The sequence below is a fragment of the Melanerpes formicivorus genome, unplaced genomic scaffold, assembly GCF_026170545.1.
Source record: "Melanerpes formicivorus ecotype bairdi unplaced genomic scaffold, bMelFor1.0.p_v2 SCAF_2, whole genome shotgun sequence".
Classification (NCBI taxonomy): domain Eukaryota; kingdom Metazoa; phylum Chordata; class Aves; order Piciformes; family Picidae; genus Melanerpes; species Melanerpes formicivorus.
This window is the reverse complement of record NW_027142354.1, coordinates 55,572,903-55,594,147: the sequence shown is the minus strand read 5'-3', so window position 1 is coordinate 55,594,147 and position 21,245 is coordinate 55,572,903. Positions and strand designations below refer to the sequence as shown.

General features: G+C 49.5%; 1 protein-coding gene across 2 annotated transcripts in view; it reads right to left on the bottom strand.

Moving 5' to 3' along the window:
• Positions 1-21,245, bottom strand: part of GLRA1 (glycine receptor alpha 1) — a 50,154-nt gene that overhangs the window by 5,992 nt on the left and 22,917 nt on the right. For both annotated transcript variants that reach the window (XM_068148185.1, XM_068148193.1), the window contains exons 2-7: positions 20,914-21,044; positions 15,899-15,966; positions 6,038-6,261; positions 1,866-1,948; positions 1,054-1,191; positions 336-550 (exon numbers count right to left, since the gene is read on the bottom strand). In XM_068148185.1, the coding sequence (XP_068004286.1) occupies positions 336-550; positions 1,054-1,191; positions 1,866-1,948; positions 6,038-6,261; positions 15,899-15,966; positions 20,914-21,044 (859 nt within the window). The remainder of the gene's footprint in view (positions 1-335; positions 551-1,053; positions 1,192-1,865; positions 1,949-6,037; positions 6,262-15,898; positions 15,967-20,913; positions 21,045-21,245) is intronic.

Below are 21,245 nucleotides of genomic sequence, written 5' to 3'. Positions count from 1 at the left end.
TGGCCTTCCAGTATCTGAAGGGGGCCTACAAGAAGGCTGGGGAGGGACTGCTCAGGATCTCAGGTAGTGATAGGACTAGGGGGAATGGAATGAAGCTGGAGGTGGGGAGATTCAGGCTGGAGGTGAGGAGGAAGTTCTTCCCCATGAGAGTGGTGAAGCCCTGGAATGGGTTGTCCAGGGAGGTGGTTGGGGCACTGTCCTTGGAGGTGCTTAAGCCCAGGCTGGATGAGGCTCTGGCCAGCCTGCTCTAGTGTGGGGTGTCCCTGCCCATGGCAGGGGTATTGGAACTAGCTGATCCTTGTGGTCCCTTCCAACCCTGACTGATACTATGATACCTTGGGCAGCGATGCTCGGGAGCCAGAGCTCTGCGTGGTCATAGTGAGCACTGTGGTGATCCCCAGGCCAACACGAGCAGGTGCAGCATCCATGTTGATCCAGAAGGAGATCCAGGACAGAATGACAATAAGGAGGCTGGGGATGTACATTTGGATCAAGTAATAGCCCATCTGCCTCTCCAGGTGGAAACGAGCTTCTATGCAGGTGAACTTGCCTGAGAGGGAGATATGTGGAAGATTATTGGTAAGAGACAGTGAGCATCCTGCCTTCAGCTGTTGTCTGGGGACTTCCCTTGCATTGCCCAGAACCAGTCTTGTCAGAGGATGAAGATGATAACTGTTGCTCAGGTCTGAGATATGAATGTACAAGAAGAAAGCTCTCAGCACTCTGTCCTTTGTCACTTGAATTCCATCTGCTCCCTTGCATCAGCGATAAAATATGTTGGGAGAGAAGGTCTGGGCTAAACACCCTTGAACTTATGCAGGTGTTACAGGAGACAAGAGGGTGCCACACATTTGTGTCTATTAGCTTTTTATTGGCTATATCATGTGTATATTTATTATTAACAGATCCATGTGCATTTGTATCTAAGGTGTCCCTAGGCATGGAGGGCCAAGATTGTATCACCAGAGAGCCACCTGACCTAACAGGAGCAGCAGTGCACAACCCTGAATTCCTCTTCAATCAACCCAGCAGCCAAAGGTAAGCAGCACTGACCTGTGTTGTAGTGTTTTGTGCAGTATCTCAAGTCTTTTTCTTCTTTGAGGATAAACTGAGGCAGTGTTAGCCCATCAGCAACTTGCACAGCTCCTTTCTCTTGCCACTCAAAGATGAGGTCGTTCATTGTGTAGCCGACTGCGAGGAGAGGACAAACACCTCTGTTTAATAGAACATGTTAAAGGCTGATCTAGAAAGGGACAGATTTAGGGGAGAGAGCTATGCTTGGAGGCAGGGATTTATCCTGGCCTCCCTTGGCAATGGGGATTTCCTTGGGGATTTGGGATGAGGCAGAACTGCATGTGCATGTGGGGAAAGGGTAATGACCTGCTCTGGAGCTCTGATAGAGTGCGATGAGTTACCTGCAATAAATCACTTCCCCCTCTCCCCCCTTTGAGTTTGGCTTGTTGAGCTGCTTGCTATTTTCTCAAACTTGACCTCTTCCTCTGAATCAAGTTGTTCATCATCTTTGCCTCCTTTGGGATAGGCCACATGTACAAGGGGCAAATGTTCATCTGAAGAGGAAAAAGATCCTATTTGCTGCTGAGAGCACTTTCACCTTGCTCTGTCAGAGTGAAAGGCCAGTGTAAATACAAGCAAGCCTGAGCTCCTCTCATGGGATCTTTTAAGGTTTGGCTCCTGTAGGAAGTGTTCCATGTGCTCAATGAGTGGAAAACCCTGAGGAAGAGGTTCTTGAGTGAGCCTCCATTGAAGGCTGAAGTGGAAGTGGGCTGCATCCAGGGAAGGAGATGACAGGGGAAGGGGGAAACGTGTAGCTTCCTCTCCAGAATGGAGATGGACACAGGACTCACAGCTTTCTAATTGCATGATGCACGTCTGTACATCCATGGGGAAGTTCTTCAGGTCCATGGGACAAGCCAGAGTCAACGTGATCCTGAGGAGAGAAGACAGAGCAGGGTAGTGCCAAACAGTCTCAGACATCCCAAGGTGGCAAAGGGGCTAGTGCCCTGCCTGAGGCACACTGGTGTGCTGGGAGGAGTGACTGATCGTTCCAGTCTTCCCTGCCTGGAAAGCATCAGAAATGCTGAGCATTTGGGTCTGTGATAAAACTCCTGTCAGAGCTGCCTGCTGCAGATGGCATTTCATTGCAGGGCTGGTTTGGACTGTACAGAACAGAGAGTTCCCACACCAAACTGTTTTGCCGCTTCAGTCTTCGTTCCTTGCCTCAGGTTCACAACAGCCTGCGTGAGCAGCAAGCCCAAACTCACTCTCTGGAAGCCCCAGATGCATTTTTAGAGACTGGGACTGCTTGGAAATCTTTGAGCAGAACATTTCTGTGTCACAACAAGAAAAATAGAGTTTGGTCAGGGTGGCATGGGAGGTAAAAAAAGGCTTTGGGAGGATTTCCTGCAGGGAAAATGCCCTGTGATTAGTCACTGTGAACCTCTGCCTCTTCCTGAATTCCTGCTGTGCCTCTTGAAACCTCTACTTTTGTCTCCTAAACTCTATTTTCCACTGGATGCAGGCTGCATTCTCTGTGATATATTGCTGTGCTGCCCTGGACCATGATCTGCACTTAAAATGTTTGGCTGGTTCAAGAAGCTCACCTGAACTCATTTGATTGACAGGTAGGCTCGTGTTACTTGCTTTGATAATGCTGCTCCCTCAGGTGCTCAGGGTTTTCAGCTTTTTGCCTTGATGTAGAAATAGTGGAATTTCCTGGGAGACAGGAATTCAATTCTTCTATCATCAGGAAACTTAGTAAGAGAGAGAGAGGCTGCTGAGAGGTCTGGAGCACAAGCCCCATGAGGAGAGGCTGAGGGAGCTGGGGCTGCTTAGCCTGGAGAAGAGGAGGCTCAGGGGTGACCTTATTGCTCTCTACAGCTACCTGAAGGGAGGTTGTAGCCAGGAGGGGGTTGGTCTCTTCTCCCAGGCAAGCAGCACCAGAACAAGAGGACACAGTCTCAAGCTGCACCAGGGGAAGTTTAGGCTCAAGGTGAGGAGAGAGTTCATCACAGAAAGAGTAATTGGCCATTGGGATGTGCTGCCCAGGGAGGTGTTCAAGAGGGGACTGGATGTGGCACTTGGTGCCATGGTTTAGTTAGTCATGAGGTATTTGTTGACAAGTTGGACTTGATGACCTCTGAGGTCTTTTCCAATCTTACTGATTCTATGGCTTAAAGCCTTATGTGGGAAGAAATGATCTGCCTGAGTTTAGAGGCAGAGTGGGAGAGAACATGTGACAGCAGAGTGTTCTTTTGCATGAAAACACAACTGCATTTTGGGTATTTGAACAAACACCTTAGGAGGAGAGAGTCACAAGTAGCCTTTTCCCACTTTGCTCATCTCATCCCTGGCAGGGGACTCCATCTCTGATCAACTGAGAGATTAGCCTTCACTCACATCAGCAGACAAACCCCTTGAGAAGAATTCACTGTAAATATCTGCCAGATGTGAAACAGGGATGACTGTGGCTGGGTCATGAAATGCTGAACATATGCTAGATACTGAGAAAGGATCAGAGTGAAACCCTCAAGGATTTTCATAGAATCATGGAATGGTCCAGGCTGGAAGGGACCTCCAAACGTCATCCAGTCCGACCTCCCTGCAGTCAGCAGGGACACCCCCAACTAGAGCAGGCTGCCCAGGGCCTCACTGAGCCTCAACCACCTCCTTGGGCAATCTGTTCCAGTGTTCCTCTACCCTCATAGTGAAGAACTTCTTCCTGATTTCCAATCTAAATCTGCTCTCCTCTAGTTTGAAGTCATTACCCCTTGTCCTGTCACTTGTAAACAGTCTCTTTCTATCCTTCAGGTATTGAAAGGTTGCTATCAGTTCTCCCCAGAGCCTCTTCTTCTCCAGGCTGAACAACCCCAGCTCCTTCAGCCTGTCCTTGTAGCAGAGCTTCTGCAGCCCCCTTATAATCTTCCTCTGGACTCTCTCCATCAGGTCGATGTCCTTCCTATATTGAGGGCTCCAGACCTGTACACAGTACTCCAGGTGAGGTCTCAGCAGAGCAAAGTGGCAGAATCACCTCTCTGCCTCTGCTGGCAGCACATCTTTTGATGCAGCCCAGGAGGTGATTTGCCTTCTGGGCTGCAAGCTCACGCTGCCTGCTCATGTCCAGCTTCTCATCCATCAGCACCCCCAAATCTTTTTCCACAGGGCTGCTTTGTATCACCTCATCCCTCAATGCTGAAGATTCTGAGTCTTGGTTCTAGGGTACAGTCCACCTTCTTGTAAGTGCTTTGAACAGAGTTTGACTATTGGAAATAGCAGTAGAAAAGAAAGACAGAGAATGGCAGAGCACTCCAGATGGAAAGCTTTTGAAGAGAGAGAGATGATTTCTGCTCTGGGGAGTTCTCTGCCTTTACACTGTGCTCTTCCATCATGGATATCCTCTTTCTTTTTGGCTTTCTCAGGAAAAGGTACTTCAAATGAAAATACAGGTTTCTTTTTGAGATGAGAGAGAGAGAGAGGAAAAAAAAAGTTTTTTCCTTAAAACTGAAGTGCTTTCAAGTTTTCAACCTGAAATCAGTGCTCAGCTCAGCTGCATCTCTCCATGGCCCCTGCTGAGTCATTGCTCTGTTTTGCAGAGCAACCCCAGGGCTGGGGTGACTCAGTATTCTCTCTCTGTGCTCCTGCAGACCCACCTGGAGCAGGGCTCTGTGTCGTGCTGGCTGCCAAGTTGCTGGTGGCAGTTTAAGTTCTGCCTGTCTTTAGAAATGAAGAGCAGTGAGGTTCAGCCAAAATGCTTGGCAACTCTCTTGCTGTTTTGGCCATCAGGGAACTGGTCTCTGGGCTGGAACCACTTTGATGGTTGATGGAGGTTGCCTACATCACACCATTGAGGTTTTTATTGAGTCCTGTGTCCAGTTCTGGGCCACTCAGTTTAGGAAAGATGTTGAGTTGCTGGAGGGTGTCCAGAGAAGGACAACAAAGCTGGGGAGGGATTAGGAACACAGCCCTGTGAGGAGAGGCTGAGGGAGCTGGGGTTGCTTAGCCTGGAGAGGAGGAGGCTCGGGGGGACCTTATTGCTGTCTACAACTCCCTGAAGGGAGGTTGTAGCCAGGCAGGGGTTGGTTTCTTCTCCCAGGCAACCAGCACCAGAACAAGAGGACACAGTCTCAGACTGCACCAGGGGAAGTTTAGGCTTGAGGTGAGGAAGTAGTTCTTCCCAGAAAGAGAGATTGGCCATTGGAATGTGCTGCCCAGGGAGGTGGTGGAGTCACCACCACTGGAGGTGTTTAGGAGGAGACTTGATGGGGTGCTTAGTGCCGTGGTTTAGTAGATTAGATGGTGTTGGATGATGGGTTGGACTTGATCTTGAATGTCTCTTCCACCTGGTCTGATCTATTCTATTCTATTCTATTCTATTCTATTCTATTCTATTCTATTCTATTCTATTCTATTCTATTCTATTCTATTCTATTCTATTCCCCCATGGCTGCCACTGGGAGCTGCAGTGTGAGACAAGGTCTGTGCACCTTAGGCAAAGTTGCTTTTTATACAGGAGGTGAAAAAAGTCTTCAGGAAGGAGTTAAACTTTCCCTTTCAAATCCATGAAGCTTGGTCTTCCTTTCATTAGTTTAAAATAGAGAGCGGATTGGGTTGTCAGTGAAGTGAAGGTGGGGGATTGGATTGATATCCTTTGGGAAACTCAGTGCAATGAGTTCAGCTTCGCTGATGGCTTCTCAGATCAAGCAATAAAGGGATAAATGGGAAGGGGGATGCTGGGACAAAGCCATGGGGCTCTACCTAGCAGGAGAAATAACCACTGGCACAGGCTGCCCACAGAAGTCGTGGGCTCCACATCTCTGTTTCAATGTGAGTAAACAAAGCCACAGCTGACCTGATCAGTTGTTGTCAATCCTCAGGAGGAGGCTGGATGGGAGACCTGCAGAGGTCTCTTCCCTCCACATTGCTATGACACTAACTGTATGACCTTCCACTTAAAAACAAGCCAGCCCCTTATTTCTTCCCACTGAAAGACATGAGAGCTCCTCCCACTGAGTCTCCTCACCTGATGCTGTAGAGGACATTGCCATTTCTGGAGATCCTCAGGAGCTTGTTGTCTGTGGTAATCTCATGGAAATGGGCCCCTTTCTCATTAGCAAAGAACAAGTCAGGCTTCCAGATGGAGTCCAGCATAGAGGGGTCCAGGTCCAAGGAGTCATCAGGGTACTCGTTGTAGGCCAGCCGTGGGTCATTCCACTGCTGTCTCAGGAAGATGTTCACCCTGTAGTCCTGCACAGTGAGAGCAGGGGGCAGAGGAATGCAGTTAGTGATCAAAGCGGGCTGGAAGTGCTGAGAACTGGGGAGCAAGCATTAAAATCCTTCTCCAAAGCAAACCCTGTCTAAATGGCTACACAGGCCACATTCCCAAGCTACAGAGAGCCTCCTTGGTATTATTCCTCCAGGAGCTGCTGTTATTTTTAGCTCTGTAGCTCCCAGCTATCTCCTAGCATGAGCAGCTGTCTATCCTTTCATCCCTCCATCACTGCGATCATCAGCGGCGTGTGAAGAGTCAAGACCTCCAGACTGCACCCTGGGGCTGGAGGAGAGATGTTCAGTTGCAGGAATCATGAGGGCTGGTGTCAGCCAGCTGACTGTTGCAAAGGATTTAAAGGGGAAAGGAGACTGAAGACAGCATCCTGAACACATTGTGACCAGCTATGGTCCTTCTAGACTTGGGAGAAGACTCAGTGACACAGACCGTGGAAGGGATCTTCTCTGTGCCCACAAATATGAAGGTAAGTCAGACAAACTGATGGGACCAAACACCCTTGATGAGAGCCTGTGGGCATGGGAGGGATGTGTAGGAAGTCTGCTCTCCTAACCCTAGGTGAACATCCTGGGTTCCCCTCCCTAATATCAAAATGCCCTGAATGCTGCTATAGGATGGACATCATCTTTAACTCAAGCTGGTCCCTCAGCCTTATGCAGAGTGGTGTCTGCCTTGCAGCTCTGTGTCTTACAACCCCTCTGAATTTCCCAGGCCAAGGCTGACTTGCTGAGGTCAAGCTCAGACCCTCTCCTGGACAAACAAAGGCAGTTTCTGCCCTCCCTCTGTTACCAATAGCTTCCCAGGGTGGCCTGTGCATCCCTTCTCTGCTGACCTTCACATAAGAAAGTGAGCCAACAAGTTGAAATGTGGAGAGAATGTGCCAGCTGTTAGGAGAGGGATAAAAGCTCCATGTCCCTACATTAATTGACATTTTCCAATCATAGAGGCAGACTGTGTCTGAAGAGCAGTGTGTAGTAAACCAGTTTTGCTGCCCTGTTCCAAACTGGTGGCTCCTACCATGATTAAGGGTTTCTTTGGTGCCTTTCTAACACTAGTGTGCTTTGAAGACTTTTATTAAGAGACAGGTAATGAAGGGTGTCTGGCATGCTTGTCAGTATCTGATAGCTGCTGCAGACACAAGGATCTTTCTTTCAGTGAGACTATTTGAAGCTCTTCATAGCAAGAGAGGTTGGCCATTGGAATGTGCTGCCCAGGGAGGTGGTGGAGTCACCATCACTGGAGGTGGTTAGGAAGAGACTGGATGGGGTGCTTGGTGCCGTGGTTTAGTTGATTAGATGGTGTTGGGTGGTAGGTTGGACTTGATGATCCCAGAGGTCTCTTCCAACCTATTCTATTCCTATTCTATTTAGCACCTTTGAGGGAATCTCCTTGATTCTGCCATCAGGTCTGTCCTTTCCATTTGGAGAACTCTGAGCTCTGGAGTTGGAGAATACACGTGAAGGAATCCTCCTCATGTTGCTGCCTCAAGAGCTCACTTCATTGTCAACAGACAAGCTCTGGCCCAGGAGGATATGACCCCTGTGAGGTCCAGTCACACTGAGGAGTTGGGAGAGGACTGTCTTGGGTGCCTCATGTTTTGGATGGGGCAGTTCACAGCCAAGCCCATCTGTTTCAAGCCACTTAGTGCCATCTACATCCTTGGAGCAGAGAAGCTGCTAAGGACATAGTGATTATGACAACAGCAAAAGGACCAAGGACTTGATGCTAAAAGAAGCAGACTTCTGAACATGAAAAAGAGTTACAACACTCTCTCCTTCTGTTGATATGCTGAATGTCACCTTCACAAGTCCTAGTGCATCCCTCTGACTTAATTACTCATCTCTGTCGAGCCTGGATAATGTGGCTTGAGAAAATGTGAATAGCTGCAGAGAGGGGGGAGGCAGGGTCTGAGCTCAGGCCTGGCTCATCACACAAACCTGAGAAAGGAAAGCAGCCCTGGATCTGGGGTTGGAGTGGCTGAAGAGCAGCCAGGCAGAAAGGGACCTGGGGGTACTGGTTGACAGCTGGCTGAACATGAGCCAGAAATGTGCCCAGGTGACCAAGAAGGCCAATGGCATCCTGGCCTGCATCAGGAACAGTGTGGCCAGCAGGAGCAGGGAAGCCAGCACTGTAATCAGCACTGGTTAGGCCACACCTTGAGTCCTGTGTCCAGTTCTGGGCTCCTCAGTCTAGGAAGGACATTGAGACACTTGAATGTGTCTAGAGAAGGGCAATGAGGCTGGGGAGAGGTCTGGAGCACAGCCCTGTGAGGAGAGGCTGAGGGAGCTGGGGTTGCTTAGCCTGGAGAAGAGGAGGCTCAGGGGAGACCTTCTTGCTCTCTACAGCTACCTGAAGGGAGGTTGTAGCCAGGTGGGGGTTGGTCTCTTCTCCCAGGCAATCAGCACCAGAACAAGAGGACACAGTCTCAAGCTGTGCCAGGGGAAGTTTATGCTGGAGGTGAGGGGAAAATTCTTCCCAGAAAGAGTTACTGGCCATTGGAATGTGCTGCCCAGGGAGGTGGTGGAGTCATCATCCCTGGAGGTGTTCAAGAGGGGATTGGATGTGGCACTTGATGCCATGGTTTAGTTAGTCATGAGGTGTTGGGTGACAGGTTGGACTTGATGATCTCTGAGGTCTTTTCCAACCTTATTGATTCTATGATTCCTCTTGCCCTGGCATGCAGCAGCTCCCTGAACACCTTGTATGCTTTCAGCCCTCCCTTCTCTGCATGCAAAGACCTGCAGCCATTGCAGTCAGGGGAAATCAATGTCACTGACCTAATAGGGTAGAAAGCAAAAGGTTGTTTTGCTTATTCAGCTACAAATACACTGCAGGTCAGCTCCAGTTAGGGGCTTATGTCATGTACAGCACAAATTAAACTCATGTTTGGAAGAAACTTCAGTGGTAGCTGCTCAGAGGTGTTCTCAGCCTGCTGGAGTGTTGGAAGAGGGGGGAACTGGAGGCAATCTCTCTACACAAGCCTGTGTTGCTGTGGATAAGCTTTCTTGCTGGAGTAAATTTGCTGCCTCAGCTCCAAAACTTGCTAAAAAGAAAGGAAAGGCTGAGAAGAGAGGTTCAGTGTGGATTATTTTGCCACCACAGCAGGCATAAGAGGCCATAGGCAGAATGACTGCCATGGTCCTCATCACCATGATGGAGAATCTTAGTCACATGCTTGTGGGACAAAGGAAGAGGAATCTCTCAGAGTAGGTGGGTGTGAGAAGGCACCTCCTAACCCATCTCCAGAGGCCAAGCATCCTGCAGTCATGCCCTGTCTTAGGGGCATGTCATGGTTGTGTGGTATGAGAGGCTGTGCTGCCTTCCTCCAGAGGGTGCTCAGCAGTGTGGTAACTCTGGTGTGTGCTTCTCTTGGTGCTTCTTTAAGAGCCAGGTGTGTGCAGTGGATGCTTTCTGTTGTTGTCTGGAATATAGGCCCCTAAGCATTTATGTTGTGATTAAAAAAAGGCAAGGACAGAGAAATCTGTGATGAGCAGAGCAGCACTTGTTTGTTGGCTCCCTGGAGATGCAGTGTTTCTCCTGGATCCTGTTCTATGAGACCTTAATCAGTCCATGGCTATTCCTAAAAGATGGACAGAATGGATTCATTTCTGATGTGGACTTCCAAGCAAAAGAGGGGGAAAAAAAGAGGCTTAACTGCTGCTGCAAACTCAGCAACAAAAGAAATCTCTTTCTCCCTATCCTTCTTATCACTTGAGCTCCTTATTTGTGTGCCATTCACATCCAGGCATTGATTATCTTGTGCAGCCTGCTCCTCTGTCTGGCTTGGGAGTGGAGAGCAGCAACTCTGTGTCGTGAAGGCGTTCAGGAGCTTTGCCATTTGGCACAAAGGCCTTCTGCTCCCAAGGGGGAGATGGCACAGGGCAGGAATGAAATAACTGGAGGTGATCAAAGGAGTTCAGTTTGATAATGCTGAAGTGAAATTCTGCTTAGTGACCTCACAAGGAGACAAGGAAACAAAGATCACAATATCACAGTATGTCTAAGGTTGGAAGAGACCTCGAGGATCATCAAGTCCAACCTGTCACCACAGACCTCATGACTAGACCATGGCTCCAAGTGCCATGTCCAGTCTCCTCTTGAACACCTCCAGGGATGGTGACTCCACCACCTTCCTGGGCAGCACATTCCAATGATGAATGACTCTCTTGGTGAAGAACTTTCTCCTCACCGCCAGCCTAAACTTCCCCTGGCACAGCTTGAGACTGTGTCCTCTTGTTCTGGTGCTGGTTGCTAGAGAGAAGAGATCAACCCCATCCTGGCTACAACCACCTTTCAGGTAGTTGTAGAGGGCAATGAGGGCAATGAGCCTCCTCTTCTCCAGGTTAAGCAACCCCAGCTCCCTCAGCCTCTCACTTGAGGCTTTTCCTTCCCAGGATACCACAGTCTTGGCATCTGATGCTCAGTGAGCTGATGAAAGCTGTGACAGGATACAGGTTGGACTTGATGATCTCTGAGGTCTTTTCCAACCTTTGCTGTGATTCTATGATAGGATGGAGGTAGTGCTGTGGAGAGGGGATGGAGGCTGTCAGGAAGCTCAGTGGGTTCCAGCTCCTTACTCAGGGGTTCTGCACTGAACAGTTTTGGTGAGAGACCTTTGATTATGTTTTGCTGATGGCAAAAACAGAGTAGAGGTTGAGCTGCCTGAGGAGGGGATGGTGTTACCCAGCTTGGAGAGCAGAGCACAGGGTGCTGTGTTAGCCTGGAGTTCATTCTCTAGACAAGGATAAACAAATGTTTTTAAGGCTATGTTTGCCCTGCAGAAGAGATCTACAGCTGACTGATGAACAAAAAAAACCAACCCCAACCCAAAAACCTGTTTCCATTTGGCCTTGTGCGATTTGTTCTGTGCTTGTCATCTCTGTGGGGACTGATGGTAGCTCTTAAGAATGACTGACTGCAGGAAAATTGAGCTCAAACCCTAGCTTTTACTCCAGGCTTTGTGTGCTGACACTTAGGTGCTCTGCTGACCTCGGGGTGAAGTGGGCCTGGTGTTCAGTGTGTGCCCCATGTATTATTGTCTGTCATATTTGCTGTCTGCTGCACGCTGGCTTGTGAGGCTGGAGTGAATTGCTTAGTCTGTTTCGCAGGGTGGTTTGTTATCTCATTGGAAATCTCACCTACAGGTGGCTCCTAAACAAGTTCTTCTTCTCCCAGGCAAGCAGCACCAGAACAAGAGGACACAGTCTCCAGCTGTGCCAGGGGAGGTTTAGGCAGGAGGTTAGGAAGAAGCTCTTCATAGAAAGAGTGATTGGCCATTGGAATGTGCTGCCCAGGGAGGTGGTGGAGTCACTATCACTGGAGGTGTTTAGGAAGAGACTGGATGAGGCACCTGATGCCATGGTTTAGTTGGTTTAGTTGATTAGATGGTGTTGGGTGATAGGCTTGGACTCGATGATCTCAAAGGTCTCTTCCAACCTGGTTAACTCTCTTCTGTTGTGTTCTGTTCTATACATTTGGACAGTTGCAGCCTCCAGCTTCTTCTGTCCTTAGGAGAAGGAATATTGCATCCAGCTCTGGGCTCCCCAGTTGAAGAGGGACAGGGATCTGCTGGAGAGTCCAAGGGAGGGCTACAAGGATGATTAAGGGACTGGAGCACTGCCTTATGAGGAGAGGCTGAGAGCCCTGGGGCTGTTTAGTCTGGAGAAGAGAAGACTGAGAGGGGATTTAATAAATGTTTATAATTCTCTGAGGGCTGGGGGTCAAGAGGGAGGGGACAGGCTCTGCTCACTTGCACCCTATGACAGGACAAGGGGTGATGGACATAAACTACCTCACAGGAGGTTCCACCTCAACATGAGGAGGAACTTCTTCACTGTGAGGTTCACAGAGCACTGGAACAGGCTGCCCAGAGGGGTTGTAGGGTCTCCTTCTCTGGAGACTTTCAAGACCCATCTGGATGTGTTCCTGTGTGACCTGTGGCCCTGCTCTGGCAGGGGGGTTGGACTTACAGAATAGAATACAGAATTAACCAGGTTGGAAAAGACCTTTGAGATCTTCAAGTCCAAGCCTATCACCCAACACCATCTAATCATCTAAACCATGGCACCAAGTGCCTCCTCCAGTCTCTTTTGAAACACTTGATGATCTTCAGAGGTCTCTTCCAACCCCTAACATCCTGTGACCTGCTTGAACAGTGAGGAGAGACTGGCTTCACTGCAGGGTGAAATCCCAAAGACTTCTTGAACTTGCTGGGCTCTCATTTCCAGATGCCTCAGTACCTGTGCTGCTTGTGTTCTCAGCAGCGTTTGCAAGCAGCAGCAGCACATTAGATTGAGTTGTGTGCAGTGCTGTGTCAGCCTGACGTCTGGACTAGCTTGTCAGAGCTGGCTTTGGGCATTTCTAGACAAAGCAACATGCCCAGAGGGTATTCTTGGCTTCCCATGGGAATTCTTTTTTTCCCCCTATGGAAGATAGACTATGAAATGAGTGGCATCTGGAGAGGATAGCAAGTCCCTGCAGCATGTCTTGGGGGGGAATGGCATCTCTCCATCTCTCTCTCTCTCCCATGTTAGTCTGTGCTGATGTTATGGAGCATCCCAGTTAAAGGGATCCTGTGGTGTCTCTGTTTGCTTCAATACATCTTGCAAGGTAGGGCAGAGACACTGAGAAACATCTCATTGCAATGTGCCCTGTGCATTGCACAGGGATTGCTTAGCCTGGAGAAGAGGAGGCTCAGGGGAGACCTTATTGCTGCCTGCAACTACTTGAAAGGAGGTTGTAGCCAGGTGGGGGTTGGTCTCTTCTCCCAGGCAACCACCAACAGTCTTAAGCTGTGCCAGGGGAGGTTTAGGCTGAATGTTAGGAAGAAATTCTTCATAGAGAGAGTGATTGGCCATTGGAATGTGCTGCCCAGGGAGGTGGTGGAGTCACCATCACTGGAGGTGTTTAAGAAGAGGCTGGATGAGGCACTTAGTGCCAGGGTTTAGTTGATTAGATGGTGTTGGATGATAGGTTGGACTTGATGATCTTGAAGGTCTATTCTATTCTATTCTATTCTATTCTATTCTATTCTATTCTATTCTATTCTATTCTATTCTATTCTATTCTATTCTATTCTATTCTATTCTATTCTATTCTATTCTAGGTAGGGCTGTCCCTCTCCCTTGCACTCTGCAGCATCTCTGCTAGATTGTGTCTGAACTGAGTATTTGCTGCCTGTAACACTGAAGGAGTATCTAATAGAACAGTTAATTCAGAACAGATGTGTGCTCTAGTTCTTTTGCTTTCTGCACAAATGAACTCAGAAATATACTTCTCACCTATGAAACCTGACAGATTCAGCAATCCAACTATGAAATGTGTCATTTTCTGTGCTGGAACAGAGAAAGAGTTTTGTTGTGGTGTTTGTTTTTTTCCCTACTGCCAGAACCAACCTGATCTCCTTCTATGCCCAGGTGACTGCCTGGTGGATGTGGAGCAGACTTTGGATGTAGTCTACCTGGACTTCAGCAAGGCCTTTGACACCGTCCCCCACAGCAAACTGCTGGCCAAGCTGTCAGCCCATGGCTTGGATGGGAGCACACTGCGATGGGTTAGGAACTGGCTGGAGGGCTGAGCCCAGAGAGTGGTGGTGAATGGTGCCACAGCCAGCTGGCAGCCAGGCACCAGTGGTGTCTCCCCAGGGATCAGTGCTGAGCCCCGGCCTGTTCAATATCTTTATTGATGATCTGGAGGAGGGGATTGAGTCCATCAGCAGTAAGTTTGCAGGTGACACCAAGCTGGGGGCAGGAGTTGATCTGTTAGAGGACAGGAGAGCTCTGCAGAGGGACCTTGCCAGGCTGGATGGGTGGGCAGAGGCCAAGGGCATGAGATTGAACACATCCAAGTGCCAGGTTCTACACACTGGCCACAACAACCCCATGCAGTGCTACAGGCTGGGATCAGAGTGGCTGAGAGCAGCCAGGCAGAGAGGGACTTGGGGGATGATAGTAGGCTGAACATGAGCCAGCAGTGTGCCCAGGTGGCCAAGGAGGCCAATGGCATCCTGGCCTGCATCAGGAAGAGTGTGGCCAGCAGGAGCAGGGAAGTCATTGTGCCCTGTGCTCAGCACTGGTTAGGCCACACCTTGAGTCCTGTGTCCAGTTCTGGGCCCCTCAGTTTAGGAAAGATCTTGAATTGCTGGAAGGGCAACAAAGCTGGGGAGGGGTCTGGAGCACAGCCCTGTGAGGAGAGGCTGAGGGAGCTGGGGTTGCTTAGCCTGGAGAAGAGGAGGCTCAGGGGAGACCCTTTTGCTGTCTAGAACTACCTGAAGGGAGGTTGTAGCCAGGTGAGGGTTGGTCTCTTCTCCCAGGTACCCAGCACCAAAACAAGAGGACACAGTCTCAAGCTGTGCCATGGGAGGTTTAGTCTGGAGGTGAGGAAGTAGTTCTTCCCAGAAAGAGAGATTGGCCATTGGGATGTGCTGCCCAGGGAGGTGGTGGAGTCACCATCACTGGAGCTGTTTAGGAAGAGACTGGATGGGGTGCTTGGTTGCATGGCTTAGTTGATTAGATGGTGTTGGATAATAGGTTGGACTCAATCTCAAAGGTCTCTTCCAACCTGGTTTGGTTTGGTCTGTTCTATTCTATCTGCTTCCAGCTCCAAACATTTCCAGAAGGATGGTATAAGGGCCAGAAGGGATTTCTAACCCCAGATTTTTAGATCTCTCTCTATCTGTTGATTTCTACCAGTGCTGTGCATGACAAGCAACTTGTTCAAGTCCAGGAGTATGATCTGTATGTAAAGCCTGTAACTGCAAAGCCTGTTCCTGCCTGACTGCACAGAACACCTGAAACTGGAGTCTTGCACTCTTCATTCAACACCCTTCTAGAGAAAGAATTACCAGGGAGAAGAATCACCACCCTTCTGGATTATCTTTAATTAACACAGAGGTAAGGCTCTGTGCCTCCAGAGTGTTCCTTTGCTGCTCACTGGTGATGTCCCAACCAACAGTTTTCAGGTGGAGCAATTATCTCCTGTTCTAGAGATCCTCTGCTCCTGGTGTCTCGCCAGCTAGACACAGCCTGTAGGCATGCTCAGTAATTCTGGCTGGTGAGTCTTAACTTGCAAATATTGGCTGTGATGATTTTTGTTGAAGGTAAAAAAAAAGAAACAGCAGTGTCTAGCAGAAGTCTATCCCCAGGAAAATAACCATCTAGGGATTCTCTTCAGCTTTGTGCATCTGAGATGCGGGGCGAGCTGAATTTTGGGGGCCTGCTGTTTTTCCCTTCACCAAAACCTCGGTTCAAACTCCTGAGTGTCTCTGCACTTAAAGCATTTGCAGCTGTCTCTGAGCTTGGAGCCCCAGGCAGGAGCTCAGAAAAGAACATTTGCTTCCTTCTCTGCCCCTTCTGTTCAGCCTGGGCAGTGGTTCTGCAGAGATGCAGATAGAGGCTGGCTGGGCGAGCTTTAACTGCACACCGCGTGAGCCTTGTGTGGTGACCATCAGTTTGCTCCTCTCTTAAGTGAGCTTGAGAACATGGGGACAATATTTCCCTCTGCTCACATTAAAGAGGAGAATGATGCTGCAATTTTTTTTAGGGGTGGGAGGGGGGGAGTGCAATGAGGCTGAGCAGCTGTGCTGTGATTTTTACTTACCATAGTCGTTTCTGCAATCGAACCAAAGCTGTTGATGAAAATGTTGCAGCTGACATTCACTGGTGGGCCTGCATGACAAATACAGATGGGAACAGCAGTTCACTGTGTGCTTGTCAGACAAAGTATCACCACTCTATCCTGTTGAAACCTAGTGTGGGAACAGGCTGACTGAGAGGCGAGCATGGGGATGGTGTCTGGGCCACCTGGCTTAGTGCAATCTTGGTTCTAGTGCCAGTTTGATGTCAGACAGTGCTCTTACTTTGTTTTTGTTCCCCTGTTTGGGAGGGAAGCTGTTCTGTGAGCTATTTTGATGAAGAGGACTAGCTCACAGCCAGGCAAGACAGCTTTCTAGATCTCTCAGGATTCCTGTATGGGTGGCAATGTATCCCAGAGAAGAGCTGAGAGACTACTGGCAGCCCCTCCTTGTTTAGAGCTCTGTGCTTTGAAAGTGCTTGTTTAAATCATCTCAGTGTTTCTGAATTGCAGAGCCAGGGCAGCAGAATGTTCTGTAGGGATCAGGCTGGGTAAAGGAGCAGGTACCCCATGGGATAATGATGGTGTCTGCCAAGGCTCACAGCTGGGGAGGAGACTTTGAGGTCTCTGTCAGCAGAAATCCTTTGCCTGTCCTGTTTTGGGAGAGGCTGCTCCCAGACTCTGGGCCATGCCTTCCCTGAGTTTTATTTCCTTTCAGACTGAAGCTTTGCTTAGCTTGCTTGTGGTAGAAAAGTGCCACCAAAGGAGAGCTCTGAGGAATAAGGATATGAGAAGATTGGTTAGAGTGCATGGGGGGCAGTCTATTACTGCTACCTTTGGGGGACCAGTGCCATACTATGACTGGAAGTGGGTTGCCATACTGCCTGGCAAATCTGAGGTGGAATTGTTGCCTTTGCACCCAGAGAAATCCCAAGAGCTGCAGTTCAGCACAAGGCAACAAAACAGAGAGCATTTTGGAACCAGAGCCATATCTGGGGCCTGGCAAAACATGCAACAAGAGGATTTCTGTAGAGCCTTAACAAAAAGTGGAGAGAAGCAAAGAGGATCTCTGTTTTGGGGAGATCCCAAAGCTCCCACTGCTGCCCAGTGCATGGAGGGGAAGAGTCAGCCCAGAAAGAACAGAGGACACTGCCCCAGCAACCAAGGTCCTCCTTTAACGCTGGGGGAATTAATCTGCTCTCAGTGACAGATACTTGTGGGAAGAGAAGATCTGTGGCACTGGCAAGTGGGGATTTTTAGTGGGTTTTTAAATGTTTTGTTGTTAATGGAGCCAAGGATGGTGTCTGCATTTCAATCACTGCCTGATGGCTCAGCCTTGCTGGGGGAGGGACGCTTGCCTGCTAAGGCCACATCTGCAGTCTGGCAGTAGCTGCAGGATGAAATGCTGGGAGGGAGGAATGGCTTTAACAAGAGGCTTGTGCCTCTAATCAGTGCAAACTTCCTCCTGTGGGGAAATTAATGGAATTTCCTGATTACTAAGTAATATTTGGAGCTCGGTTTGCTCCTCTTCATTTCCCTTTATTTCTCTCCTACTTTGGCCACTTCTAGAAGCTTTGTGCCTGTGCTCTGCAGGAGCAGGATTGCAGCCATGTAACAGCAGTGCTCCGTGGCTGGGATTTTCTTGGTGAGTCCCAGACAAGCTGAATTGTGGCCCTGAGCAACCTGATCTAGTGTGAGGTGTCCTTGCCCCAAGCAGGGAGGTTGGAACTGGATGATCCTTGAGGGCCCTTCCAACCTCAACAATTCTATGATTCTAATCTGAGCAGACTTCTGTCTGACCCACCTCACAGCCAGCCATTTGGGGTTGGTGTCTTCTCCCTAGTATCAAGTGATAGAATGAAAGGAAATGGTCTCAGGTTGCAACCAGGGGAGGTTTAGTTTGGATATCAGGGAAAAAAAACATCCTTACTGAGAGAGTGGTGGAGCATTGGAACAGGCTGCCCAGGGTGGTGGTGGTGGAGACACCATCCATGGAAGTGTTAAAAATATGTGTAGGCATGGCACTTTGGGAACCAGGTTTAGTGGCCAGGGTGGCTTTGGGTTGATGGTTGGACTTCATGATCTTAGAGAGCTTGTCCAACCAAAGTGGTTCTATGATTCCATGACTCTGTAGCACAGTTTAGAAGAGAGGTTGCTTGTCCCATACTTGCCACGCTCAGCTCTGTCCTTGCATGAGTCACTGGCTTCCCCTTCCTGCTCCTGCCTGAGCCCAGTCACTGGCTTCCCCTTCTAGCTCCTGCCCGAGCCCAGTCACTGGCTTCCCCTTCTAGCTCCTGCCTGAGCCCAGTCACTGGCTTCCCCTTCCAGCTCCTGCCCGAGCCCAGTCACTGGCTTCCCCTTCCAGCTCCTGCCCGAGCCCAGTCACTGGCTTCCCCTTCCAGCTCCTGCCTGAGCCCAGTCACTGGCTTCCCCTTCCAGCTGCTGCCCGAGCCCAGTCACTGGCTTCCCCTTCCAGCTCCTGCCTGAGCCCAGTCACTGGCTTCCCCTTCCAGCTGCTGCCCGAGCCCAGTCACTGGCTTCCCCTTCTAGCTCCTGCCTGAGCCCAGTCACTGGCTTCCCCTTCTAGCTGCTGCCCGAGCCCAGTCACTGGCTTCCCCTTCTAGCTGCTGCCCGAGCCCAGTCACTGGCTTCCCCTTCTAGCTGCTGCCCGAGCCCAGTCACTGGCTTCCCCTTCCAGCTCCTGCCCGAGCCCAGTCACTGGCTTCCCCTTCCAGCTCCTGCCCGAGCCCAGTCACTGGCTTCCCCTTCCAGCTCCTGCCCGAGCCCAGTCACTGGCTTCCCCTTCCAGCTCCTGCCCGAGCCCAAATGCTTCTTTCTTGCTCCCAGAATGTGAACCCCCAGTCAAACCCAAACTTCACAGCATTGATGGGAAAGCTGCAATCTTCATTTTTGCTAACCTTCCCCTCCCCCAAATCAATCAGGTAGGGATCTTTGGGTATTATTTTCCTTTAGACCTAAGCCATTAAAATGCCCTCATGAGTTACTGCAGTTAATTTAACTGACATGCTCTGAGAGCTACAACCTCGAGCTCTGTAGAACACCTCCCCTGTAAATTGGAGCCTGATTTATGTGTGGGAGGCTAAGGCAGAAAAAACTGCCCTGGGGGGAAGGTGTAGCTCATTGAAACAAAGCTGAAATTAAATTATCTCCCATAAAAATGCAAGGCAGCTGCCTGCAGCAGGCAGATAATGTGTACATTGCATTAAATATTAAAGTTTAATTTCTTTTGTGCATGTGCATAATTTAGTGGGAGGCAGGTTTGCAAGGGGGGGCGGTGAGGGAGTTGCTTTTTGACTCTTTGTGGGGTTTGTTTGGTTTCTTTTTTCAACTCCTTGTGGTGTGGATAAAGCCAGGAGTGTGTTAGAATGGGATAGAATAGAGTGGGATGGGATAGAATAGAGTGGGATGGGATAGAATAGAATGGGATAGGATAGAATAGAATAGAGTGGGACAGGATAGAATAGAATGGGATAGGATAGAGTGGGATAGGATAGGATAGAATGGGATAGGATAGGATAGAGTGGGATAGGATAGAATAGAGTGGGATAGCATAGAATAGAATGGGATGGGATAGAATAGAGTGGGATAGCATAGAATAGAATGGGATGGGATAGAATAGAGTGGGATAGCATAGAATAGAGTGGGATAGGATAGAATAGAATAGGATAGGATAGAATAGAATAGACCAGGTTGGAAGAGACCTTCAAGATCATCCTGTCCAACCCATCAACCACTCCAACCCACCTAAACAACTAACCCATGACACCAAGAACCCCATCAAGTCTCCTCCTGAACACCTCCAGTGATGGTGACTCCACCACCTCCCCAGGCAGCCCATTCCAATGGGCAATCACTCTCTCTGTCTAGAACTTCTTCCTAACCTCCAGCCTCCATCCTGTTCTCTCTTGCCCAGCTGGTTACCAGGGCAGGAGCTTCCCACCTCTATTTGGTTTAAAAGCCCAGTGTGGAGCTGATTGTTTGAAGCTGATGGCAGGTGCTGTCACCATGATTAATGGCACTGGGAGTCCTCTGTTGGCATTGCCTGCTGCTCTTGGGGAGGAGGAGGAGTTGGGAGTAGGAAACAGAAGAAGTGAATGAAATGAGTGTTGAAGTGGACAGTGGCTGAGAGGGGGCAGGTTCTGTGTTGTCTCTGGGTGTGAGTCAGGGGCACATAGCTCTTGGAAAGTGAGGTCAGTTCACATGGAAAGATAATTGGAAAAAAAGAAATCAGAGAGTCACAGAATGGGTTGGGTTGGAAGGGACCTTAAAGGTCACCTAGTTCTAACCTCCCTGCTGTGGGCTGGGACCCCTTCCACCAGAACAAGTGGAAAAGGCACCAGAAAAACCTGACATAACAAACCCCCAAAAGCCCCCAAATCAAACCTCACCCTTGTTAGAAGAGGGATGCAGAGGAATAAAGAGCTTCTGCTGACTCTCCCCGGAGCACTGCTGCTTGGTGGCCACTGAGTGTGGGGCGACTTGGGCTAATGAGGTCTGAAATGCAGCTTTGTGCTGGAGTTGTGTTGGGCACTGGCTTCAGAACCCCTTGACTATGGGGACAGTGACAGGGCAGAGCTGTTTCTGGCATCTTGCTGAATTCCTCTTGAGCTGATGGGAGAGATTCCTCTCGGTATCAGTGGGTGTCAGGGGAGCACCAGAAGATGCTGTGGGCACTGATTTGAGGGGGAAAGGAAAGTTGAAGCTTTTCTTCTCTGTGTTAAGATGTTCAGCTCCCTGCCAGCCACTGCTTGGTCTGGCAGGATCCCCAATCCCTCTATTGAAGTTTTTTTCCTGCATGTAAAGTTCTTACAAGGTCATTCCCACTCTGAGTGGAAGTTGGATGCCTTTCCAGACATCTCCAAGTGATCCCTGTGCCAAACCTCTCATTGTCAGGCATGTTTTGTGTAAACATGAGGATTGCTCAGTTTGCATCTACAGTCAGAGAGACATTCATGAGGGCTGTGTGCAGCTTTCAGTCCCCACATCAAAGCAAGCCACAAAGCAAGGGGGGTGGAGGTTACCTTTAAAATTTGGTCTGATCCTGGCATCATATCCTGAAGTTCTCCCCATCAGCTTGTCCAAGAAATCAGAAGGAGACATTGGTTTGGGTGCAGACCGTGCAGCTGCTTCAGCTTCTTTGGAGGCTGCCAGGCTGTGTGGGGAGAAAGAAAGAGGAGGCTTTAGAGTACATCCCACACTGGGGAGGGTTTGGGTCCAGAAACAGAGCAGCCAGCCTCTCATTCCTGCTGTGAGGCAGGATGGCTACCTGTGTGAATTCCTAACGAGGTTGGTCTCTGCTAATTTGTTTGCCCAGCCCAAACATCTCTGAAGACAGAATCCCAGCTGCCACCAG